Source organism: Pagrus major, chromosome 17 (assembly GCF_040436345.1).
Source record: "Pagrus major chromosome 17, Pma_NU_1.0".
Lineage (NCBI taxonomy): Eukaryota > Metazoa > Chordata > Actinopteri > Spariformes > Sparidae > Pagrus > Pagrus major.
This window is the reverse complement of record NC_133231.1, coordinates 16,021,534-16,045,843: the sequence shown is the minus strand read 5'-3', so window position 1 is coordinate 16,045,843 and position 24,310 is coordinate 16,021,534. Positions and strand designations below refer to the sequence as shown.

Below are 24,310 nucleotides of genomic sequence, written 5' to 3'. Positions count from 1 at the left end.
CCGACTGAAAATGGTACTGTCACCTTCAGTATGTTGTCACATGGCAATTTTGACTTGATCAGACCTATTTACCCAATTTAGTGGCATAGGGCGTCCACAAGAGTCTCAATTCAATTTTGAAGGACTTAAATTGTACAATAAAAAACCTAGACATGGTGGGTATTTTATGAGTCAATTCCAGTGGTTTTATACTAAATGTGTTTAAATTTGGCAATTTTTGGCCAAATAAATAAGTAAATAAAGCTCCAGCAGTTCACCACTCCCTCATCCTTTAGACCTTTACGATGGGAGATATATTTTTACAAAAATGAGCTATTAACTAAATAAATACAAACTTACAAATTAATTAAAACATTTTAAAGACCTTAATTTTGGTTTCTGGACCACACTTTATGAGAGTGGTTGGAGCTGCGTTGGCAGGGCTTGTGACCTCAGTATTTTTAAGATCTTGGCAACATTATAACCCTGGGGCAGCGAATGTAAGAGGCTGTTAAACATGCTGCAAATGTGTAGTTAGTCACACTACTTTCAGGAAGGGATTCTGTTGGGTTTTAAACCGCTGGAGATAGATAAATCACACACACATGTTTGCAAACAAGTCTCTTTAACAGTAACGCCTTTGTTTGTTGCTTGTGGAGGATTGAAACGTTTACATCATTGGTTTTAGTCCGACCTGTCCAAGTATTGACTCCTCTTTTAATGGTCTGACTCTGGTCCAGTGGCTGTTAACCTTGAGCCACTGTAGCCTAGCCTGTCAGCGGGCTCTGCTGCCATGACAACACTGACACGTTTAAGCCCATCAGATCGATTGGCTAACAGCTCCCTGCCCCATGTTGCGTGACCCCAAGGAGGTCAAATGGAGAGAAAACAGGGAGTAAAATCACTCTGTATTCAGGTTGGATATAGCAGCACAAGATAAAATCGCATTTTCACAATTTCCACAAATGCTTCTGCTCAGTTTAATCTAATTAGTATGCTTATTGTTTGACACATAAAACAGTAGAAGATAAGATAAAGGAAAATGGCCCCTGAGGGAGATGCCCATCTGCCTCAGACCAAGTCAGCATGTCTTTCTGCAGCGACAGCTCGAAAAAACCCCACCTCATGTCTGTGATCTCATGCTTGACTCACAAATACCAGTCGTGTAATTAAAACAGAGTCACAAAAAAGCACAAAAAAAATCCATTTTACGTGTTGCAAAGAGCCAAATTGTCATACTCGAATGTAACAATATGAAATCCCAATCAGGGTTTGTTTACTGAGCACACTGCACAGAGCCAAAAACAAATGAAAGTATTGAGGGAGATATGCTCCAGTGGAGGCAAATTACAGATAAATCAGAGGCTGCTCATGCATTTTAAGTGCCACATTATACAGAATCCATTAGTAGCAATAGGACTTCAGCACCACTCGAGATATTAAATCTCTTTGCCTGCAACTCTGTGGAACCAGGATGAGTCAATATCAGAGAAGACCAGCTGCACTGCCGATAGATAGGGGAAGAGAAGAGACCTAAAGGAATGATACACCAACAGCAGTCATATGATAAAGCTTGGAGATGCTGATGTGCGGCTTGTTATACAGCAAGACAATCACATTCAGCAGGGGCAGATGAAGGACTAAGGTAAATGATCTGGATGTCTGGGGTTAATTGAATTGCTAATAACATACGCCTCGGCTCTGAACATTTTTCAAGGTCTCCCACATTTCATGCCAATACTGAGCGATGATTTACTGAAGGTCACAAAACTTGCACAATCTGACAGCCAAAAAAGGATTTTCAGACGTTAACATCTGTCCTTGTGGATGTGTGTGTCTCTGTCTTTGTGTGTGTGCAATGTCCTGACACCTGACTCTATCCGGTGGAAAAATACTTTTTTTTCTCAAGGCTGAAACATTTTCCCTTGCCACTCAATTGTCCCAGATGGAAATGAGCTGACTTATGAGCTATCCATCATTCATCAAACCCAACAACCCCAGTTCCTCGCTGCGGTTCTGCATGGCTTCTACCTGCTATTTCCTCACCACATGCTGTCGCCTCATGGTGCGTGGATGTAGCAATTACTGGGAACGGCAGTGATCACTGTAGCAAGGCAAGCAACAGCTTTTCGTCTCCTGGAATCAGGGCTGATCAGCGTGAAAGCAGCTCCTCTGCTTTGAACACATGGGCCTGAGGGGGAAAAGGGAAACTGATTCAACACTGCTTCATCATTTCCTGAAATAATATCAGATGTGTTTTCCTTTAGAGCACACAGCTGAAAACAGATGGAGAAGGAAGGGCCTTGTGGTGAGACAACAGTTCTGCCCATAGTGTACACAAAGGAATCTATATGGAATCTACTCATCTTTTTGAGATATGTCATAATGACAGTAATGAAAACACTGATAACCATTATCCCCTCACATGTATTCATTTTCATTCATTATCAATGCTGTGATAGAAGAAGTTAATCCAGGGCTGCTGATAGTCTTACTTGTACCCAGGACAAGTTGATCTGCAGGTTGCAGGTTATTTTAAGGGTTAGGGTACATTCAGACCAAATCTGGTGGTGTGGGAGTGTCACTCCACGGTTGTGTGTGTGTGTGTGTGTGTGTGTGTGTGTGTGTGTGTGTGTGTGTGTGTGTGTGTGTGTGTGTGTGTGTGTGTGTGAAACTGATCAGTTTGCCAAAAGCTGAAGCTGCTATGTTGTTATGCTACTGGCATGCTGGTCCTACTAGTGATCGTTTGTCCTCATCGACGGATTAAAAATAACAGTAAACAGCCAGGATGCGAGGCAGATCATTACTGCAGTGTTTTAAACTGGGGCACAAATCCCAACCGAGTGATCACAAGTGAAACAGAGAAATGTCCGTTGTGTCCCTCTGTAGAATTTAGCCATGCTAAATAACATGCCCCGCTAGCGGCCTTCACAATGTGACGTCGGGCTGCGCTTCTCCGAAAGTTTAGTAGGTTTCAACTCTTGTGCCACGGTCGGCTGTGGCTTTTTTTGTGGAACCCCCTGCAGCCAGCACCACCGCAGCCAAAATGGACTATCCTTATTAAGATGAATGGGGAAACCTGCGTTTTTTTTCTTACAAATAGGTCCTTTAAGTACAACTGAATTAATATCAAGTTATTTATATGACCAAGAAGTTATATAAGTTTATTTGTTTTGAATCATGATAAAATTACCTCAACCTCTCCTCTTAAATTCAGTCAACTTAAAATTTTAAGGCAGCCTGGACACTAACTTATTAGAATATTCCTTTAATACATGCTAAAACACATTTCTTCATATGCATTTTGTACAAACAGGATCCTAAAGCTTACAAATGAGCTCAGACAGGACTGTGAGGACTCTAAAATGAAACATGAGTGCTGCAAGATACCTTTTTAATGTCTGTGATGCCTTTTGCTCATCCTTACAGGAATGTGTGTCTTGGCACATGGGAGCAGCCCCTCAGTGTGTCACAAGATCATGTGTGAATAACAACGCCTCCAGATTAATGTCTTGTTAGAGATGAGGAACAGGTAGAGAGGGAGCCCTTTGGTCAGTCCAGTGAATGGAGAGCCCGGCGGTGGCAGTGAGAGGACGATGGTGGATGGAGCAACAAGGGGGGAAAAATGGAGGGGTAGAGGGCACCGTCTCTTGAGGCCTCTGTGCTTCGCTGCCAGTGTGTGTAAATCAGCAGGCAGCTCACGGCTGCAATGAGGTAGAAAATAAAAAAAACATAAAAATGTCCGAGTGAAATAAGAGGCAAGGAGAAATCTTTTATGATGAGCCTAAATTCTCCTTACTCTGCAGTAGATCCACTGGCCGGCTCAGCTTGTCTTCTCCAGACACCGTCCATCATCCCAGTGTCTGCATACAGCCACAAATTACTCAAATTACCCCACCTGCTATTCATGTAATACATATGTAATGAGTATCCTAAATTCACATGATTATCACTCATGGTATGTTAATAGGCCCATGTCAAATTCATTAATATGCACGTAAAATGACATGGACCGACAAGCCGGGATGTCTCAAGTTCTGCACATGTGGTTTAACACACATGAAGTCCTGGACTGAAGTTTAACAACTTATTTAAACTTCAGCTATTCAACATTTTTCATCGTTCAAGAATGGAAGTTCATTCTTGACCTTTGAGAACAAAGTGCAGTATATAACCAAAAACAATTTAAACTTTAAACTCTGCTTAATAGCTTTTGGAGCTCCATATGGTCTTTTTTTGGCATGAACAGGTTTTGGTGCCATCATGTTACCATATTGTGCCAGTTCTAAAGTTGAAAGCATGAAAAGGTGGTGAGTGGATCTTTGAGCTTTATGTTGTTTTTCTCACCATTTAACACCAATAAAGTAAGGCCATCTTACTTACAGTGCTAATAAAAACTATTCAGTTCTCTTGGAAGTGTCCATATTTTATTGCTTTATAGCACTGAATCAGAGAAGATTTATTGTGACTTTTTTGGCACTGATCTACAGAAAAAGATTCTTTAATATCAAAGTGGAAACAGAGCTCTACAATGTGATCTAAATTGAGTTAAGATAGAAACCCTACCTACTAACCCTACCCTAACCCTAAGAATGTACTCCCTTTAATAGGGCGTATCTAAATCATCATTATTAAACCTGGTTATTCCAATCAAGATCAAGGATCTCTTTTATAAGGGAGACCTGGCCAAGAATGGCAGCAACACTGAGTCACAATGGTAGGTGATATTGAAGTATAAAACATTTGTACACACAGAAACAACCTGGACTCAAAGGATTTCACCATAGTTTAGTCAGTCATGAGTCAGTATCATCATGCATCACATCATCAAAGCACAGGAGAGATAGAGATGCTACAAATGTTGGTCATATTTATTTATGTCATTTGGAAGAGAGTCAGCAGCAACTGTCAGCAACATTACATGGCTATCAACTCTTACAGTGAGTCCTTTAAGTAACATGAGAGAATATCCAGCAGGCCAAGAAAGCCAATTCATCTGTGACATAAGTGCATTAGTCCAAACTATAAAAAGATTTACAGTAAGTGAAAAGAAACAGTCGTGACATTATCAGCCACAAGCTCCACTGACAAAAGGGAACAGCAGAGAGTGACCAACAGGAAAAAGGAAATATAGATATGATATATAATACTGTATTTAGCTGGTTAACAAATCAACACCACAACCAAAGCAGCGATGGTTTGCACCAAGTTTAACTCTTTTGTCATGATGTGTGCAGTGGCCAGGATTACAAGAAAAATGCAGGATTGTCTTTTCCCGCAATTTTGTTTGTTAACTCACGTGTTAAAATATGCTTTTGCAAAGCCCTCTTAACATAACATTTGAGGAGAAGTATGAAAACCAAACTGTCAAATTTAAACATTAGGACACTGAAGCTATGTTAGTCTCCCCACCACTTGTTCATGGTCACTCTGCACTGACCAGCACATGTACTCTGGGCACTAAATTAGCTCAGGTTAGCTTGGCAGGACCTGTGCTTGGATACATACCAAAGCTGTCATGGCAGCAGTACGCTATATCCAGTGTCACAGTTCACTCAGCTAGCTCCTGTAACTCAACCCTCACACCTTTACTTCCTCTGTCAGGGGGCTGTCTTACAAAAAATAGCTGCTATATTAAGGCCTGACATTGAGATGGCACCTCAACCTATGTGGTCATAGAACCATGGGCATTTAACTCTGTGGGGGGTAAAGAGATGCAGAGAAGGGGAGAGATCAGTTTGGATGGACAGTCAGTCAACTGCAGTGAGGTGTGAGATGTACAGTGTGGAGAAAGGGTTGTAATTACAGTTAGAGCATCTGTGGCATCTCTGACCTCCCCTGATTACAAACTATCCCTCCAGACCATCCAGGGTCATTACTCACCTCACTAACTAGTAGAGTAAATCAGTGGCGGAGCGCTGACCTGATATTAGAGCCGCAGCCACAGAGTAAACAGGGCCAGAGTATGGAGGCTGGATCCTTGTAAATAATGTGCGAGGAGATGGAGCAGGAGCACGGCGTGGGAGATGTTTATAGCAGGTGGACAAACACCTGTCACTTTGATAAGCCTGATTTATCCTGAATGACATGTCAGCACATAGCTTTGCCCTGCCTGACAGCCCGGGTGTCAACCCCACACCCTGGAACATGAGACCTGTTTGTAACAGTGATGCGTACAGGAAGTAAAAGATATGACCAGTGAGGGAATGTAACTGAGTACATTTATGCAAGTACTGTACTCAAAGGTGCAGTGTGCACTAGGATTTTGTGGCATCATGCAGTGTGTTTGCAGATTGCAAACTTGACACCTCTCATATCACCCTCCCCTACTATGGTGGCTGCTTAAAAAGCATGAAACGTGAAAGGCCCCCTCTGGAGCCAGTGTTTGGTTTGTCCATTCTGGGCTACTGTAGAAACATGGCAGACCCGCTCCCTCTGTAAATATAAAAGACTCAGTAAGAAAACAGAGACACAATGTAGACATGTAAATGTCTAATTTACTTTTACTTTTGATATTTAAGTACAATTTTATATGAGATACTTCAAGACTTTAACTCAAGCACTATCTGTACTGCTTACTTTACTTTATAATAATTATAATGCATATTAACAAACATTGCGGTAAATACACCAGAATTAGCCAATGGGCTAGTTTTTCATCTGCAGTCCCCGGCCAGGTGTGAAGTTGGCAACCTAGAGTCAGCCTAAAACCAGAGTACCAAGTTCAAAACAACAATGATGATGTAAGGCGGTGATTTTTAATCCTGCCCTGCATGTGGTTGAAGTTTCCAACACACCTGATTCTAATGAACGGGTCGTTATCAGAGCTTGATGATGAGTGGATCATTTGAATCAGGGAAACATAAAACATACAGGGCAGGGGGCCACCAGGAACAGGATGGAAAAACACTGATGTAAGCCAGGTCGATTACAGGGAAAGCGGAATGCAGACATGGGCAGCAGTAAAAGCAGAGCAAAAAGCAAAAACAAGCAACACAACAACAAACAAACGCAAGTAAGGATGGACATGACACACAAATTAGTTAACAACTGAGCAAAAACAGACATAAGCAGACAGACATGAGCAACAGGGCAACAATAACACTAATTCAGGTCAAGTAACAGGCAGTTTAGCAGCAACGACAGACATTTAATGATGAAGGTATCCAAACTATTGCTGACATATTTGATGGCTTATATCACATGTTCTTACATACACAGTATATAATGTCTACCACTAGGGGTCTGTCAATCAAAACAAAACAAAAGACATAAGGAGCGTGGGATCATGGGAGTTGTAAACAATGAACATCCATCTATGTGACTGGCAGATGTGTTAACTGACAAGGTAAAGTTTATAAGTTTTTTTTCAACTTTCTCAATTTCTCCTAGAAGTTATTGCGACTGCTGACGAATTGAAATGCACCGTTACATTGAGTAAAATTACAGATTTCTCTGGGTTGGAACATCTCTGGAAACATTTGGGATAATGAACTGAACAAAATATATAACAATGGTGTAGTTGTTTTTAGACATTTGTATGCAGAAATCTTATATCTTTAACTGTTCTACTTCCATGTACTGCTTTAATTTAAGGCAGATTAGCTGAAAGCAGATTTTTTTTTAGTAGGATAATGCGGTTTCCTCTTGTGACTCTCTGCAGCTCGCAGAAGGAAATGAACAAGAAGAAAGTACAGACTTTGGTAACATGAAAGAGGTGGGTGTGGCGCTTGTGATAAATGACCCATCTACACCCACATTTACTGGCCTGCCACTAACTCTGGTCTTCCACTCGCAATATTACACATAAGATACTGAAAAATCATTGAAAGGAGTGAAATTTTAGCCTCAAACTCCAAAAAATATGAATTTCCAGAGCAGCCTGTCATGATCTTCGTTAGTCTTCACTTTAAATGCATCCTGTCTTCTCACAATGTCATAAGCCAGCTGAGGAAACCTTAATTTGTCAGCTGTTGTGAGTTATGTTAACAGAAACTGACCTCAATTAAGAGTGACTTGCATTTAAAAAGTGTCTATTTCGGATTTTAAGATTTAGACCACGGGGGGAGAGGCTTTAATGGAATGCTGACAGAGGGCCAGTTGGAGAGGTAATACATTTCCTGCAAAATGCCAGGGGATACCACATAAATAAAGCAGTGTTATTCCTGACAGAAACTCTCTATGAAGCTGTGCTGTGATCTACAGCCGAGTGACCCGGTTAAAGAGCAGCAGAAACAGCTGACAGCTTGATCAAGATCACCTCTCTAAAGTGGTATAGATCAAGTCTTTAGCCTTCTCACCAACCCCAGGGGTGACGGTATGAAATGGTGATGGTACATGATGATACTCAACAAAGACGAGCAGCTGTCTGAAGATAGTGTGAAGATATTGTCCTGAGAGGAAGGTGTGCATTAACAGAGGATGGACAAGTTATAATTGTTGAGCTGTGTAAGAATTAACATACCTGAGTGCCTGATTGTCAGCATAAAATGACTGTGAATGTGTCCAGTCCTGAATGGAAATGTGTTTTATATTTCCATCATCTTTCTCAGCAAATCCAACTTTATTTATTATTACTCAGCAGCTCAATCTATATATATTTGGCCGGTAAAAGTGTATCTTTATGGTCGCAAGTATTAATTAGTGATATTCTGGTATCATTAGTGTAATTTAGTGCTCGCTAGATTAATGGCCCCCTGGCATTTATCTATGAAACATTATATCTTGATGTTAAATTGCAATAAAAGAACCTGTATATTCTGAGGATATGGCTGTCCAAATGTAACGTGGGGGGATGGGGGGTGTAGTTGACATCCATTAAGGAAATCCTTTATTGGCACATAAAATTGAGAGGCAATATTTAGCCTTACTTGCCTTTGGCAACCTAACCCACAGCCTAATATCACAGGGAGGACTATTAGGGGGAATACCAAGCTCAGTCAGAAGTAAAGAAATATTTGTGTTTATGTTTTAAATCCAAAATTCAAGCTCAAAATGTGTTTAAAGTCTTTTATAATCAGCCTTTATGATGGAAGTACACACACTCAGTGTCAGTAATGTTCACTGACTGAATATATCATATTGTTTCACTCCTGCTCTAAAACAATGCATTTCCTCTCTATATCCAATGTAGTATATTCAATAACTAATTATGGTAATTCATTACACCTCCAATTAGCAGAGAGGCTTTATCGCTGCACTATACCGTAAAGAGGAGGATTTATGTTGGCTTTGAATGTCACCCAGAGGACAGAGGACGAGCTCATCACTCAACAGGAACAAAACAGAGAGACAGGAGCGAGGAAAAAAATAGAGGGAAGAGGGAGGAAAAAGATACAGTGAGTTATTGGTTAATGACCACATTTTCCTTCCCATTTTCTCGCAACCTTGAGGAAACCTTGACAAGGCCCCTTTTGTCTGCAGCAAACCAAAAAAAGTATCGTTTTACCCTAATAGATAAAATTCTTGTACAAGTTTGGTATTTCAGCGAGGAGGCTGTAAAAAGATATGTACAGTATGTATGTAACCTCGGTGGAATATGCCCAGCTAACGCCACCCCGCCTGCTGTCAAACAGCCCCTCAGAGGGTGATAAGCATCCCTGCTATCTGTGTGGGTGGCTGTCTTATTAGTGCACCTCAGGCACGCAGCACAGCCAACCATCTGCCACGCTGTGATCCTCTGCCCAGCAAAGTCTCTCAGGTGTCATAAAAAAAAGCCCAGTGTCCCTTTGAAGCTTGGAACAAAAGTGCTGACCAGATGAATAAAGTCATTTTAAAAAATAGATTATTTTTTCATTTATCTGGGAGGTTTTGTGTATATCTTGGTGTGCACAAAGGATTGTATATTGACAGTGGCCTGATGTTAGCTGCACAGCATTACAGAAAGCAAATAAAGGGACCGATAAGCTAAAATATTAATGATAAATGCAACTAGTCCTCATGTTCAAGCTTGTTAACTGTTTCTTTCCAACAAACCTCCTTGACGATAGTTTTGCAGTTAGTTTATTTTAAATGAATTACTGCTAGATCCTCTTCTTCCTGTCTCTTGTAAATTATATGTAACAATCGTTTTGTAAAATTTGTGAACATCATTTCAAAATTTGTCTCCTGAGGCATCGAAAGAAAGAAGGAAAGAAAGAAAGAAAGAAAGAAAGAAGTGGTATTCCTTCCTTGAGCATCTCTGTCACAGAGGTAATCTCTGACCTTTGAAGAGACTCTATTGCCACCTTGTGGCTCAACTAGCAGGTTAAAAACTGCTCTGATACAACACATGTTTACATTTTTATTCATTTTGACTTTTGCAAATACAAAATTGGCCAAAAGCACAGCATGAAATGTTGTTGTGGAAAGAAAATAAATACAAAAAAGCAGTGCAAAGTGTAGATACTGTAGAAAAATACTCTCAAACATGCATTTCAGTCATATGAAAATCTTCTCATCCGGTCGCCATCAGTCTCTTACAGTGGAAATGGGAGGGGAATGATCCTGAAAATGACACAAATGCACCACTTAAAATAAAGTAGAATAATTCCTGTTACATATTTTGAGCCTTTAGTTTTGTACTGACAAAGTAAATATGCTCATTGGAGTCATGAGGTCTGAGAAACTTACAAGTAATGTATTTATAGAACATAAAGCTCCGTCAGGTACTCTTTGGGGACGATTCCTACACTTCCATTCTTCTCTCCGACCCACCAGCCAAAGTTCTGGTACTCCTGGGACAAAGTGGAAGGTAGATAGAGTGTGTTTAGGAAATGCATTTCCTGATCATTTAACACATGAAGAAAACACTGAACTTTTATTGAAGTAAATATAACTATTATTCATTACACTGCAAAGTTGAAGTTTATCTTAAAATCAGACTCTTGATGGGAAATGTACATAAGTACAGAAAGCAGTGATATTACTTTGAAAAACACTCTTGTTCTGGAGTACATGACACAGAAACTCAGAATTAGCAAGGGTATGACTCCCTGGTGGCATATTTTTAGGATGCAAACCAAAGAACCACAACATCCTGGTTTGTGTCAAGGAAACTAAAAAGAAGGAAGGATCATTACGTCAGTGAATCTTGCTTTGTTGCCAGATTGTGGTGCTGGCTGTATTGGCAGATGCATGAAGAAACACACTAAAACCCAACATATCTACGTCTTATGACTTCTGATGAAGAAATGCCTCCAGAAAATGAATGAACAAACTTCAGAGAATGGGTTAGGGACAGACTTTTTCCCCCCATGATTGACAGGGCAGATCCGACCAAATATTGCTGATGAGTCTGTAACTACACTGCGAACAGGAGTCTTTCCCCAAAAAAAATTGAGGGACGAACAAGGTGTCAATAAAAAAGTCCATCCCTAACCTATTCTGAAGTGTGTTCTTTATTTTTCTGGCGAAGTGACAAAATGACCCTTCCTAACTTTTTAGGATCCTTGGTTGGTGTCAGATTGGGGAACTTTGTCATTACCCATATCTCTCTCTCTGCGCTTATTTCCTTAAGTTAAGTATAAAATGCTATTCTTGCTTATTGTTCATTCCCACCTCCAAAACAACACTAACATCCCATCAACAAATTTGTACTCCCTGCTCTCTGGCCTGCCTTGGGACTGCACACACCTCCCTCCACTCCACACAAAAAAACCTCAGTGAGCGCAGAGCACATCACACATAAATCTGTCACGGCATGACAAGTAATAGCTCCAAATGGCTGTCAGCATGCTGAGATGTGAGGAGGACACTGTGAGGGGAGATCTGAGACAAGGGGAGAATACCCCTCTCTCTCCCACACTCTCTCTCTCTCTCTCTTTGGCCAAGAGCCTGACCTCACATCAAAGTCTTCCCCCGACATGAATCAACTCTGGAGATCACGTCCTGACAAGGCTGAAGGAAGAGAAACCTGCACAATGTTTCAAATCGATGCCAAAACTCAGGGACAGGGAGGGACCACATCTGTGTCCGGTTATTCCCAGGGGAGATTAATGGATGTAAGTGATCATATGGTAGCATTAGACTCAGGGAGATTACATTCACAATAAGTGATGTCTCGCGTCGGCAGTTGTGTGGTGATGGGCCGTTCATCATGTCAGATAAAAAGGTGCTTGATTTACTGTCCGTGTCACAACTTCATAAACAAAAAAATTCAACATCAGGAGAAAAAAAACAAAATTTCATGAATGTGTCACATGATTAAAATCACATTTGACAAGCCCCTGAGGGATAATAGGGCAGATTGGCGTGAGGTGTGTGTAAGAGAGTGCGAGAATGAGTGTGTGTGCGCACATTATGACTTCCTGCAGCCAGCCTTTGAAAACAGCAACACCTCATTGTGTAGTTCTGGCTCACAAATAAGCCGTGCTTGAGTGAGCGCGGGACACAACATGAGAGCACATACACAGAGCTGTGGAAGACTAATGACACCACACACTGTGACAACACACACATTAACACAAATACCTCAAACTGGACAATATTACTGAACTGCTCGCTCACTGGACGAAACGCTCCAGAGCTGATGCACAAAGATCTCTGCAGGCATGATGACGACAGCAACATGTTGGGATTGCGTTTACGTTTTATCAAACCATTAAGTTAAGTGAGATATTACATCTTTCTATTAGTTTTATGTGCTGTTGCTTGGATGAAGGGGGTGGTGCAGCATATATCCGGACACCACACTCTCTCCCTCACTCACCCTATAATCAACACCCAGGTCCTGACTGGGGGGTCTCGCAGCTGTAACACTACAGCTATTCCTGGCCGGTGGAATGGGGGAGGGACGCAGGGGAGGAGAGAGAGAAAAGAGAATGAGGGAGGAGGGAGTTGACTGTCCCTCAAGCTGCAGCTGGCTGCTGCAGTCCAGACAGGTTTTATGGTCATTGCCCTCGCAGCGGGCCACAACCCCCAACACCAAGGTTTCAGCTAATGGCACTCCCAGTCTGAGTGAAAGGGCAACTTGATTCTTGGTCCTTTTCCACACACGAAGAGGGAGTCATAAACGGGCATTTGGCCATTGAGCATTGATGAGTCCGTCTGCTTTGTGCATTTGTTTCCTTCCGTTAGTGCAGAATCAATTGATCAATTAGCTGGGGGACGGAAAATTACCAATTTTGATAATCCGTTCTTTTTTTAAGTCAGTTATTAAACACAAATGCTTCCTAAGTGTGAAAATTAAATGCCTTCTATTTTGATTTTGTGCTGCTGGCCAGACCAAAAAAATCCAAGATGTCACCTCTGGCTCTGGCAAATATTTCAAATTTTCCAACATTTTTTAGACTAAGCATTTTTTCCATGAATCAGAAATCTAAACTCAGTAATTATGAATGAAAATAACTAGTAGATGCAGCCTACATCTATACTCCTGACTGAAGAAGAAATAAAATGATTAGTCAAAATTATAATTCAAGTTTTTATAAATAAATAATGTTTGGAGCTCATCATGTTTTGACTCTTCATGGCTCTAAGGTGCCACTAGATGGCAGACTTGAATTTGGAAACAAGCCTGGCCAGTTGACATCACTGTGCCTCACTTGACTCCATAGAAACCAGACAGGAAATAGAGCCAGTCTAGATGGTGCACATTTCACACGTTTTTGTTTCTTTTCTTTTTTTCTTTTTTTACACAAACCACAGGGTCCACATGCATCTGTAAAAGCATAAAATTCCTCGACTAATTTGCAGTGCGATGTTCAAAAACAAGCTATTTAAATGCATCACAACAAATTCCAAATTCTGCGTTCACATGAGCCAGTTGAGCACAAAAGGGCTCCTGTTTGGTTACATAATAAAGGTAAAGAACGGCCCCTCAGTTCTCAATACCTGGCACCCACACCTAGTCGACAAGCCTCGGAAATTGTGCGTCCACTACACGTCCTCACCTGCTCTGAATAGAGTGGCGGACTGAGCCTGGGTTTCCTGAGAACACACATTTCTATTTGGCGAGGTGAGGGAGACGTCTGAGAGGTGTGTGGGCTGCGGGCTGCTCGTCGCCCGGCATGGCAGCGTGCTGAAACAGTCCAGATGGAAGTGATGGAATGGCACCGTGTGCCAGCTAAGCCCAGCGTCCGCCAGCAGCACTAAAACAGTTTCCGTTGTGACACAACTAATCCCCATCACAGTGCCAGAGAGAGAGCCGAGCCCAGTCTGCCTCTTACCATCAGCCGTCCACCTCCAGGCGGTGGGCCAGATGCTGCCAGTAAAGGATATGAACAGACAGTTCCTCTGAGGGCCTAGGAATAACTCACTTTAGGTGGTCTGAGGCCAGCAGAACCACTCTGACTACAAACCTCATCTCACAACTTCTGCATTACAGTTGAGTTTCAGCTAATCCTGGATTTACCATACCTCAAGAAAACACTCATTCAGGGACAAGCAGCTGGGTTCCCCTGGCATACCTTGCTCAGGATGTAGATGGCATCTCCACGTTTGAAGGACAGCTCGTCTGGGAAGTCCCCTGCACAGTCCCATAAGCCCTGGTAGTAGTTGGGATAGTCTGTGCTCTTATCAACTGGATGGAAAAAAGAAAGGAGATGATAACGGCTTATTTAATTCCTACTGAGAGTAATCACATTTAGCAGCAGTGGTTGTTTGTGTGCAGCAAAACCAACAGGAGGCAGTGGAGAGCCTAAAACAGAAAAGGAGGCTGTGAGCCAAGTTCATATTACATAGTAACTAAGCAGGTTTGGAGTATGTTCACACTGGGAAAGTGATAGACTGCAATGCAGTGCAGAAAAGAGATGGAGTCACAGCTCATAGCTGGAACACAATAACAATGTTGATGGATGGTGAAACAGCAATGTTACTATTATCGAGCTGTGACTTTCAATTTAATTTGCAGCGTCATTGTAAAGTAGTCAACTATTGGATTGACAGAAAATGTACCTGCAATGGTAATCGATTCATTGTTTAGGTATTTTATTTAATTGTCTGCTTTTCTTCGTTGTTTTAAACTGAATCTTTTTGGGTTTCAGACTCAAGATATTTGAGGACATCACTGTGGACTCGGGGAAATTCTGATTGCTGGTTGGATTATTCTGTTTTTTTATCTATCGTATTAAAGAAACTGCTACTCAAATACTGGAAAAATCCACGTACCACCCTACACTACTACACTGGAAAATAGAAATGTGTTATTATTTGAACATGGAAAAGACAGTAGCTAATGAAAAGAACAAACTAGCTCCATTTGAAATCATATAGATGTATTACTTGTGTACTACTACACAAGTTGGCAATGAGACTCAAAAATCAACTATCTTACCAACTGGAGCTTTAAGAGCTCTTATGTCCTTTTAGACAATAAAGTATATTGTTAAACTGTCAAATATCCTGCCTTCATTGTATTTGTCTCAAATGTTTGATAAACACATTTGAGAGATCATTGCAAAAAATGTGTGTATATTGGCCTAAATTCGATATTAGAATTTTTTTACTCCCTAATATCAGTTTTGGCTTCAAAAAAAAGGTTGTGTATCTCTAATCTCTAGTTTCAACCACTGATCCTATGTATTAAGTGTCAGTGTCATTTCCTCTTTGGTGGTGATTCTGTTTGTTAATGTCACTGGAATGTTTCCATAGTTACAGCAGATAGAGAGATAGCACAGTGTTTTTACACTTGCAGAACATTAATACGTCACTTATTGTACAAGGAAGTTGGCCTCAGAGTTATTTCCAGCATTGTGTTAACTTTCAGTTGCGCACGTTCACAGAAACTTCCTCTTTAAGTGTCATTTCTCTGAACTGCGGGTGAAGGTTGAGCTGCTCACAGCACAAATAGATTTATTTGACAGAACGGCAATTTGTTCAGTTCGCTTCTACCCTCTAGTGAAAGTTACTACACTCTACCCCACAAACTAAATATACCAACAGTCAGACATGTTTCTGTGCTGTACCTGCAGCGGGAGGAGCAGGTTTGCTCACTGGCTCCACCTTTGGAGGAGGCTTTGCTGGAGTGGGCATCTCTTCCTCTAGAGAAACAAGCGGAGATGGTGATGGATGAGTGTGCAGTGAAAAGGTTATGAAACTCTGTCTAATAAGTGGACAGGGAAATATGCAATGACAGAAAATGTACCCTTTAAAAAAAAAACAATACCAAAGAGATGCATTCAAGGTCTTCATGTTCTATAGGGCAACATGTACATAATACAGATTGTCACAGTGATAAAATGTGTGTTCGTACCAGGGAGCTCTTCATAGATGTCGTCATCGATCGGCTCATCGATCGCCCCAACATCATCGTACACTTCCTGCTCCAACTCGTCTTCATCTTCTGGGATGATGCCTGTCATATCTACAAACAGAGGAACGTAGTATGTTTGACTTTATGATAAATTTTTTAGAGAATATTGTTAAATTTTTGGGTTTTCATTCATGGAGGAACTAAAGTTTTTGATTTTTTATGATTAAAGCAGTCCAAACCTTTCAAAACAAAGTCTATCTGTTTCACCCATTCCTCCGCCTCTTTGGTCGATGACGCACAAAACTGTGATGAAAGAGGACAGAAATGAAGACTGCAGTCAGTGCAATATGCAGGTCTACATATATTAATTAACATAAACAAATAATACTGCATTTATGCATAGTAAAATGTTCCACAAGGAAGAGCCTGAATGTTAGAAAGACTCATTTAGACTTTTAAATATGCGTGTCAGGTTGAGCCACGGCAAAGGCAGCAGTGTCAAATGAATGAATGGGTTTTAAAAATAAAGATTTAATGAAGTGCATGTACACACATGCCTTTCCAAGTCTTAAACATGGCACATCTCAAGCCCACTTCTGTTTTTCAATTTGGGACGCACTAACTCAAAGCATCACCAACAGACAAGCGTACCTGATAGACTCGCTTGTCTGGAGCTGAAATCTCAAAGCAACAGTCCTTCTTTGAGTCTTTGCGTAAGGTGGTGTTCATCTTGACAGTGTACCCGTCGATATTGAACTCCCCCTTCTGCTGCTTGTCTGGTTACAGGAAATTAAAACATCATTAATGGTTCAGATACAACAAAGGCAATGTCACTGTCAACTCTGAGGAAACGAGCAGAATCTCCATCCACTTAAGTTAACTCAAACAGTATCTGATTCATAACTGACTGGAAAGCCAAAGTAGTACCTTTCTCACTGCCATAATAGTAGAAGATATTATGGCTGAGAGCACACCATCTCTTCTGCCACTCGGTGCCAAAAAAGCTGTGATCTGTGGAGGGAAAACTGAATAATCTCAGCATGGAAGAGATAGATCATTTTCTGGTTTGTTTATGAGGATAAATTAGAGCCGTGTGTTCAAAAACTGTGAAAATGACAAAAAAAAAAATCATAGAAAACAGTAATCCCTGCACACATGGATGGCGATAAAAATATGTCACATGCCGGGATAATTGTGAATCAAGATGAATTTGAATATCCTCACATGACTGACTTGAAAAAGTTGTCAAGCTCACTGATGTACAGTCTTGTACTGGTTTCACAATTTATTTTGAATTGCCTAAGCCTGTCACCATGGCTGAAGGCATGGCTTACACATTGTATAACCTCATGATTTATGACGTCTTATTTTAGATTTTTTTATTGTTTATTTTTCACAAAAAATGATGCGTGTCCTCTCTGTGAAGTTCATAAAAGTATTTGTTTTCTAACAAAATGTATGGTTGAAGTGATTCTCGTATTGAGTGCAATTTTAGATTTTTTATTTATTTTAAAGGAAAAATAGTTAAATGCTACAAAAACAACTGTTGTGTCTTTTTCCTTACTGCAATTTGATCTAGCTAACTTTTTATAGAAGGTTACAATAAGACCCAATTTCTGTACATGAATTTAAGATTTTTCTTTTACTCCTCCAACTGAATACAATATTGTTGTGTGTGGTTTCCAATTTTCAAAACATGTTGAATTGACGAAGGTCCACGTGTGCAGACATTGCCTTTCTTTATTGATGCCGTTTTCTGATAGCCTTGCACCTATGTCATGTCATGTGTGTGTCATTCTTCTTCTTCTAAAATACCAAAAAAAAGTCATATACAAAACAGTCATGTATGTATGTTCTTAGCAAAGCACCCACCCTTTCTGCGCTTCTCAAGGTATCCTGCTTTGAACACAGACGTCAGGTCCTGAGCTGCCACAGGTGGTAACTGCTGGACACCTGGAACAGAGTTGAGGAAACCCAACACAGTGTGTTCAGTGTCCTCTCTGAACACATCATCCATTCAACATGTGTTTACAGGGGCTCTATATAATGTAATGTCATTTGTAGCAATTTACATGTATCTATCATTATTGGCCATATGTGAGCAAATTGTAATGTGACATGAAAAATGAGACCTTCCCCTGTCTCTCGGTTGCCTACAACACAAGCCTGTGGATGATTTGTTTAAGTTGTTTAATGCTGCAGGACCGTGGAGTTTTTTGTGAAGGACTCGGGCCGGATTTTCTGATTCAGTCCAAAGGATGTGAGTTAATGCACTTCCTTGAGAGCCTCGTCTCAGTGCCTCTCTCTGCTCTGCTAACAGAGAGCAACAGTAGCTAAGATTGGCTATGTCTATATAGTTATTATCGTTATTCTTAATGACTGTCACCAGGTCGAATAAGTCATAAAATTATAACTATTTTACTAAGAACTATATTTTATGGCGGAGCTGAGGATGAATTGAGGAGTCTCACAGCCTGAGGAAAGAAGCTGCTGGATCAAGATCTTAGTGCACATACCACTTTTGTCCACAGGGGCCGCCAGGATCAACAAAAATTAAAAGCTCCTTGAGGCAGCTTTAACCATAAACAGACAGAAGACTCTGCTATCCTGTATTTGTTTGGCTGATGTTAAAAACAAGCAGCGAAAGCCATGGAGGCTCCACTCAGCAATGTTTTGCATGTCTCTGGAGGAGATGCCCCTCGCAGTGTGCAACTTCAATGCAAATGTTCAACTGCTGTGTCAAAGTTGCTTTGTGTGAAAGAGCAGCCATAAAGCTGGCAGCTGCTTACAGCCCATAAACCCCAGACCCCTAATCACCATTTCACAAGGCTTTCCCTGATACTCCACTATTGAAAAACGTAAATACAAAATCTTACATAGATTGCCACGACAGAGCGTACGAGGTTAAAGCTACTGTATATGGAGGAATGTTTTTTCTCAAACTACAGCCATGGCAGTAATTTTCAGTCCCAAGACCGCGGCTGAGAGCAATAAAGCGTGCTCTAGCTGTCAGAGGGGTGGAGTGAAAGGAGGCGGTGGGAGTAGCATGTGTGCCCCTAAATTGCTTCCCAAGTATGTTGCCAAGTTACAGTTGGAATGTCTCCCTCATTGTGCCACTCAAAGTCACTTTCTCCGGCAGCAGACCCCAAGATTTGTATATTTTAACGCCAAGATGCAATTTTCGACAATTTAATCTGCAGCTTGTTAGCAGTTAGCAAGTCAGCTCTGGACGTCTGCTAAGTGGCTTGTGGCTAACCTTCGCAGGCCTCTTCATCCTTGTCTGTGCGCTCAGACTGCAGCGAGCCTCCTTCGTTGTTGCTGTCAAATTCCTCCTCCTCTTCTGAGTCATCTCCACCTACAAGGGAAAAAATGTTGGTGTAGTGATGATGCATGTTATTGTGTGACACCAGTGAAAGAATGTCACTAAGTACATTTGCTCAGTACAATTTTGAGGTACTTTACTTGAGTATTTCCATTTTCTGAATTTTACTTCCACTTCAGTCTTGTCCTTTTTACTCCTCTACTTTTTTTTTGATAGCTTTAGTTACTAGTTACTCTGCAGATTATCTGCTGCATCAGAGCCAAAGTACCATACTCTTAAATTAATTTATTTTATTGCCAATCAGGTGAAGAAAAAACAAACACTGATTCCAATCATTTAAAAAAATGTTGAATATCGGATATAATAAACAAACAGTCAACCCATAGCATACATTATCTGCATTCATGTAAATATGTGTCTAATTTACTTTTACTTGTACTTTTGATACTTAAGTACATTTAATATCAGATACTTTAAGTCTTTTACTAAATTACTATGCATATAGATGACTTTCACTTTTAATTAATTCATATTTCAACACCATACCTTTACTTTTACTCAAGTATGACTGTTGGTTACTTTTTATAACACCGTGTAACACAGTGGTTCCCAGCCTTGGGTACGTATCTAGAAGGTGTGAACAGTTCATTTGAAGAGTTTTAAATGTTTTGAATGCCTAAAGAGCTAAAAAATTATACAGCATATTACCAGAAAAACGCCATAGATAGTGAAAAAACGGTTTATGTCTTATCATCATTTTTGGTACCCTCTTGATGATACATAGATCTCAAGGGGGTTTATCCTGATCTAATTAGACTGATGTGGAGTCCTGAGCTGCAGGTTGGGAACCACTGGTGCCACTTATTTAAACATAAACCTCAAGAATATTAATAGAAGTAAATAAAACACTCACTTTTGTCCTTGAAATCTTGTGGGAAACTGTTGGGGAGACCGTAAATAGATGTTAAATATGTTCACATTTTGGTTCAGAGTCTTTAAATCAGATAGTGGACCAAGGTCTAACTTCTGACATGAGAACCACTGACTTCAGTGCCTCCAAAACAGGAAACAAACAAACAAACCTCAATTTGACCTCTTTAATCCGCTTGATGAAGGCCTCCCTCTTCTCTTTTGCCTTCTTGCTCAGATTTTCCCCTTTTAATCCATCACAAAGGAAACTCTCTAGATCTAAACAACAAACAGCAGGTAAAATATTCACTCAATCTGAGATCACTTACTGATTGTGCTGTTTTATTTGGCAGGCATGTGGCCCAGCCTTTACTGCTGGGAGATCATCTTACCTTTCCAAGCACAATAACACACACACACACACACACACACACACACACACACACACACACACACACACACACACACACACACACACACACACACACACACACACACACACACACAACCCAGCAGTTAGCAGCTTTGACGTCAACCTGCGTATTGTTTGATTGATAGCGTGAATGGAAAAAGCAGCAATGAGAAGTCTGAAACTTGAGTCGTCCATGTTGAGTCTGCGCTTCCTCTTTTAACTAAACGCTCTCTGAAAAACTGGACTTTGTGCAACAAGGCATGAAAGAGCACGGGAGACAACAACAGGCATGAATAATGTAGATTTCACCTGCAATGAGCGTCGTTAGCTCCTCGGGAATGGGACGCATTGTGCCGGGTGTTTGTTGCGGGCAGCTCTGGACCGTCCGGCGGGCTGAAGCTTCATGTGACGCGGAAGCAGCAGCAGCAGCAGCAGCAGCGGTGGCGGCTCGATACACGGAAGTTGATGTGCTAATTATGTCTGACCACACACTTGTGTTGTTCAACACCCACCCTGACGTTTATATGTGTGTGTATATATTTTTGACTGCTCCTGATGACGGGCAGCTGATGCTTTAATGGAGCCTCGGGTCTTTACAGACTATTAAAGTCCACATTATTTTTGATTGATTCCAGATAATATTTCTCTGGCACTTAAAAGTCTGACTGACTCACTGGACACATTGGGGGCTGTCTTTATTTTTATTTTTTACAATGATGTGATGCGAGCACTTTAGAGTTTATGAATATGTCAACATTGTAAATCCAAACAGGGATCATTAATAGTTGAAAAGGCAATTATATAAAACTGTTGTGGAGGAGGGTTCCTGTGCCAGGTTTATTCGTCTTTGAGCCACAGAGGTGTTTCAAGGAGCCTGTGCTGCTTCAGGTTTGATTTCATCTTTAATTTTTCTTTGTATGAATAAAACTAAGTGTTAGCTATAAGCTTAGTTAGCCGTGCAGCTAGCGGTCGGACAGGGAGCTGCTTGGGGACCAGGGGAGTGTGACACCGCATAGGACTTAGAGAGTGGCCAAGGCTAGCTGGTTAGCATGCTAACTTAAGTAGATATCACTGTAATACACTATATAGACATTAAAACATAAAAACTGTTATTTTTTCACACTCTGTTGATCATTTTAGTTCATGTTAAACAACAAATTCTCACATATTGCACCTTTAATTAACCTTTTAAACTCTGCCGGCTCTGTCATTGGATGCAAACTCTACTCAAGACCTCAAACTTACCAAATATGTGAAAATGTTAACAAAATGTCCTTTTTTTATGGAATAGTATAACCATAAAAAACATGGTGTCTTGAGTTTAAAGGTGCAATATGTAAGAATTTCAGTTAACCAAAACTATCAAAAGACTGTGAAGAAATTACAGTTATGACGTTATGATGTCTATATATCTTATTACAGAGATATCAACTGAAGTTAGCATGGCTCCAGAGCGGCCTGTCCCGGTCCAAACAGTCCTGCTAGCGGTGTAACACATCCCTGGTCCCTGAGCTCCCAGTCTGGACTGCTAGCTGCACGGCAAACTGAGCTTACTAGCTAACGGCAGCTACAGTTAGCAGCAGTTAGCGATTACTTCGGCGACACTCTGCCTCCTCTTTGTTTTAGGTATGAATTTGACAGGTGGCCAATTCGTACATGTTGCACCTTTAATCCTAAATTGTATTTTAGATAACTGCGGCATCATTTGCATCTTCTCTCTAAAACCATTTTTATCAGTTTGTGTCACTCAGTCAAGAAGAAACACACATTTCCATCATATCTGATGCATTCAATGAACCACTGCTGGCAAGAGTTACACAACAAACCTTCACTTCCTACATCAAGTGAAGCCTCCCGGTGTATTCAGTGTCATATTGTTTCTAAAGGTGTCAGTCATTCATTAGTCATCTTTTGACAGGCTGTATCAGCCAATCCAGGTTGAAAAGGCCGAGCCTTTGAACTGTATCGCCTGTTGTTGTTGAGAAATGAGACAGAAATGTCAGTGCAGCTCTGGAGGGGCTGTGTGAAGAGCCTCAGCTTGTGCTTTAGCTGCAGGTGGTGGACGGTGTTTGTCAGAGCTGCCTGACACTCAGACTTACTTCGGTTTCAGTCCAGAAGCTTTGAGAAGACTAATACCCACACAATGATCACAGTCTGTTCTGGTCTTTCTTATTTGTCCGAGCATAAAGGAAAGGATGTGTTGGGATAGTTAAGAAAATACACCCTGCATTGACATATTTGTCTATATCTGCTTTACATATTTATGATTTTTTTTATGGATTTGTAGTCAGTATGATACCAAGAAAAGGAGCCACCAGACCTTCAGATCTTTTGATTGGTTGTCATGTGATAAATGATCACTTTCACCGCTTCATATTGCAAAATGAAACCTCAGATCATCTCCATTTTCTGACGTCACTTCCTGTTCAACATTATCTGAGTACAGACAATAAATTCTTTATGAGCCTCAAATCCTCTGCGGTCATTCAAAACCTGACCCCCTCCTGACCCGGCAGTAGTTCCTCCCAGTTTGGAGAGGAGAGGAAAGCCAGCTTGACCTTTGACCTGTGTGTGTTTCCATGTGTGTCTGTGTGTAGGCTATGTGTGTGTGTGTGTGTGTTGTATCTAGTTTCCCATAAAGCTTCATCCCCTCATCTCACAAACTCCTCCTTATAATCGACTCCTTCCCCTTTGATCACTCCTGACATGTTTTTAATCCACTCAGTGCATGTCCACCAAGCTCCTTCATATAACCCACAATAAATCAAATACATGTATCTGATTATGTCATGTCTTTATGATTAAAGTTGTCACGGTTAAACCTATAAATGTAGGAAAAAATTTTTTATTTTGTTCTCATGAAAATAAATAAGCAGATTATTCTGAGGAATAAGTGGTCTGAGCTCTTATAAATAATGAGCAACATGAGAGAGGGTATTTGTGGTTGCAGTGTAGCAGAGTCTGTAGACACTGACATGCTGACACAGTGCGGTCTCAGTATTCAAAGTGAGTTCAGTGGCTTCTGCACCAAATCAAATCTGACTGCCTGGCTGCCTCCTGGGCTTTCAGTAATTTTCCTAGTTAGTCCCTGTTTTCAAAATGATCACAATTAGCCATCAGGTGATATGCAGCTCAGTAGGAAAAGCAGTTCACACCCTCACATTACCATTTTTTTTTTATTATTGCTACGATGGTTAGACACACACACACACACACACACACACACACGTACATACACACAGCTTATAAATGAATCCTGATGCCTGCAGACTCAAAATAATCGATGAGTGCTATTGTTAATCTTGTGATTCAGCTTTCCATCAAACATTTTCCCTAAACATTTAATAACAGCATGGTATCCTAATAATAATAATAATAATAATAATAATAATAATAATAATAATAAAAGGCACCACGGCTGCTTCACTGTGACAGACGCGACTCCATCGCGCCGAGGTTCAACTGGTCGGTGTGAAAAATTCCTTTAGTAGTAAATAAAAAGAAAATTTGTCCGATT

The 24,310-nt window shown here is 40.8% G+C and overlaps 1 protein-coding gene across 1 annotated transcript; it reads right to left on the bottom strand.

Moving 5' to 3' along the window:
* Positions 1 to 10,248: 10,248 nt before the first annotated feature.
* On the bottom strand, positions 10,249 to 21,269 carry skap2 (src kinase associated phosphoprotein 2). Its single transcript, XM_073485320.1, has 13 exons — positions 21,103 to 21,269; positions 20,555 to 20,660; positions 20,386 to 20,411; positions 19,407 to 19,505; positions 18,023 to 18,103; positions 17,078 to 17,161; positions 16,802 to 16,926; positions 16,390 to 16,453; positions 16,151 to 16,261; positions 15,864 to 15,938; positions 14,367 to 14,479; positions 10,591 to 10,694; positions 10,249 to 10,464 (listed from the first exon to the last, which is right to left on the bottom strand). The coding sequence occupies exons 1-12, from the start codon at positions 21,140 to 21,142 to the stop codon at positions 10,602 to 10,604; spliced, it is 1,017 nt and encodes a 338-aa protein (XP_073341421.1). The 5' UTR covers positions 21,143 to 21,269; the 3' UTR covers positions 10,249 to 10,464; positions 10,591 to 10,601.
* Between the last annotated feature and the right edge of the window lie 3,041 nt (positions 21,270 to 24,310).

Coding starts and splice junctions, on each gene's coding strand:
- skap2 (XM_073485320.1), bottom strand. CDS start 21,142: ATGCGTCCCATTCCCGAGGAGCTAACGACGCTCATTGCAG. Junction 20,661..21,102: donor GCTAACGACGCTCATTGCAG/GTGAAATCTACA, acceptor TTTGTTGTTTAG/ATCTAGAGAGTTTCCTTTGT. Junction 16,454..16,801: donor CAGACAAGCGAGTCTATCAG/GTACGCTTGTCT, acceptor CTTTCATCACAG/TTTTGTGCGTCATCGACCAA.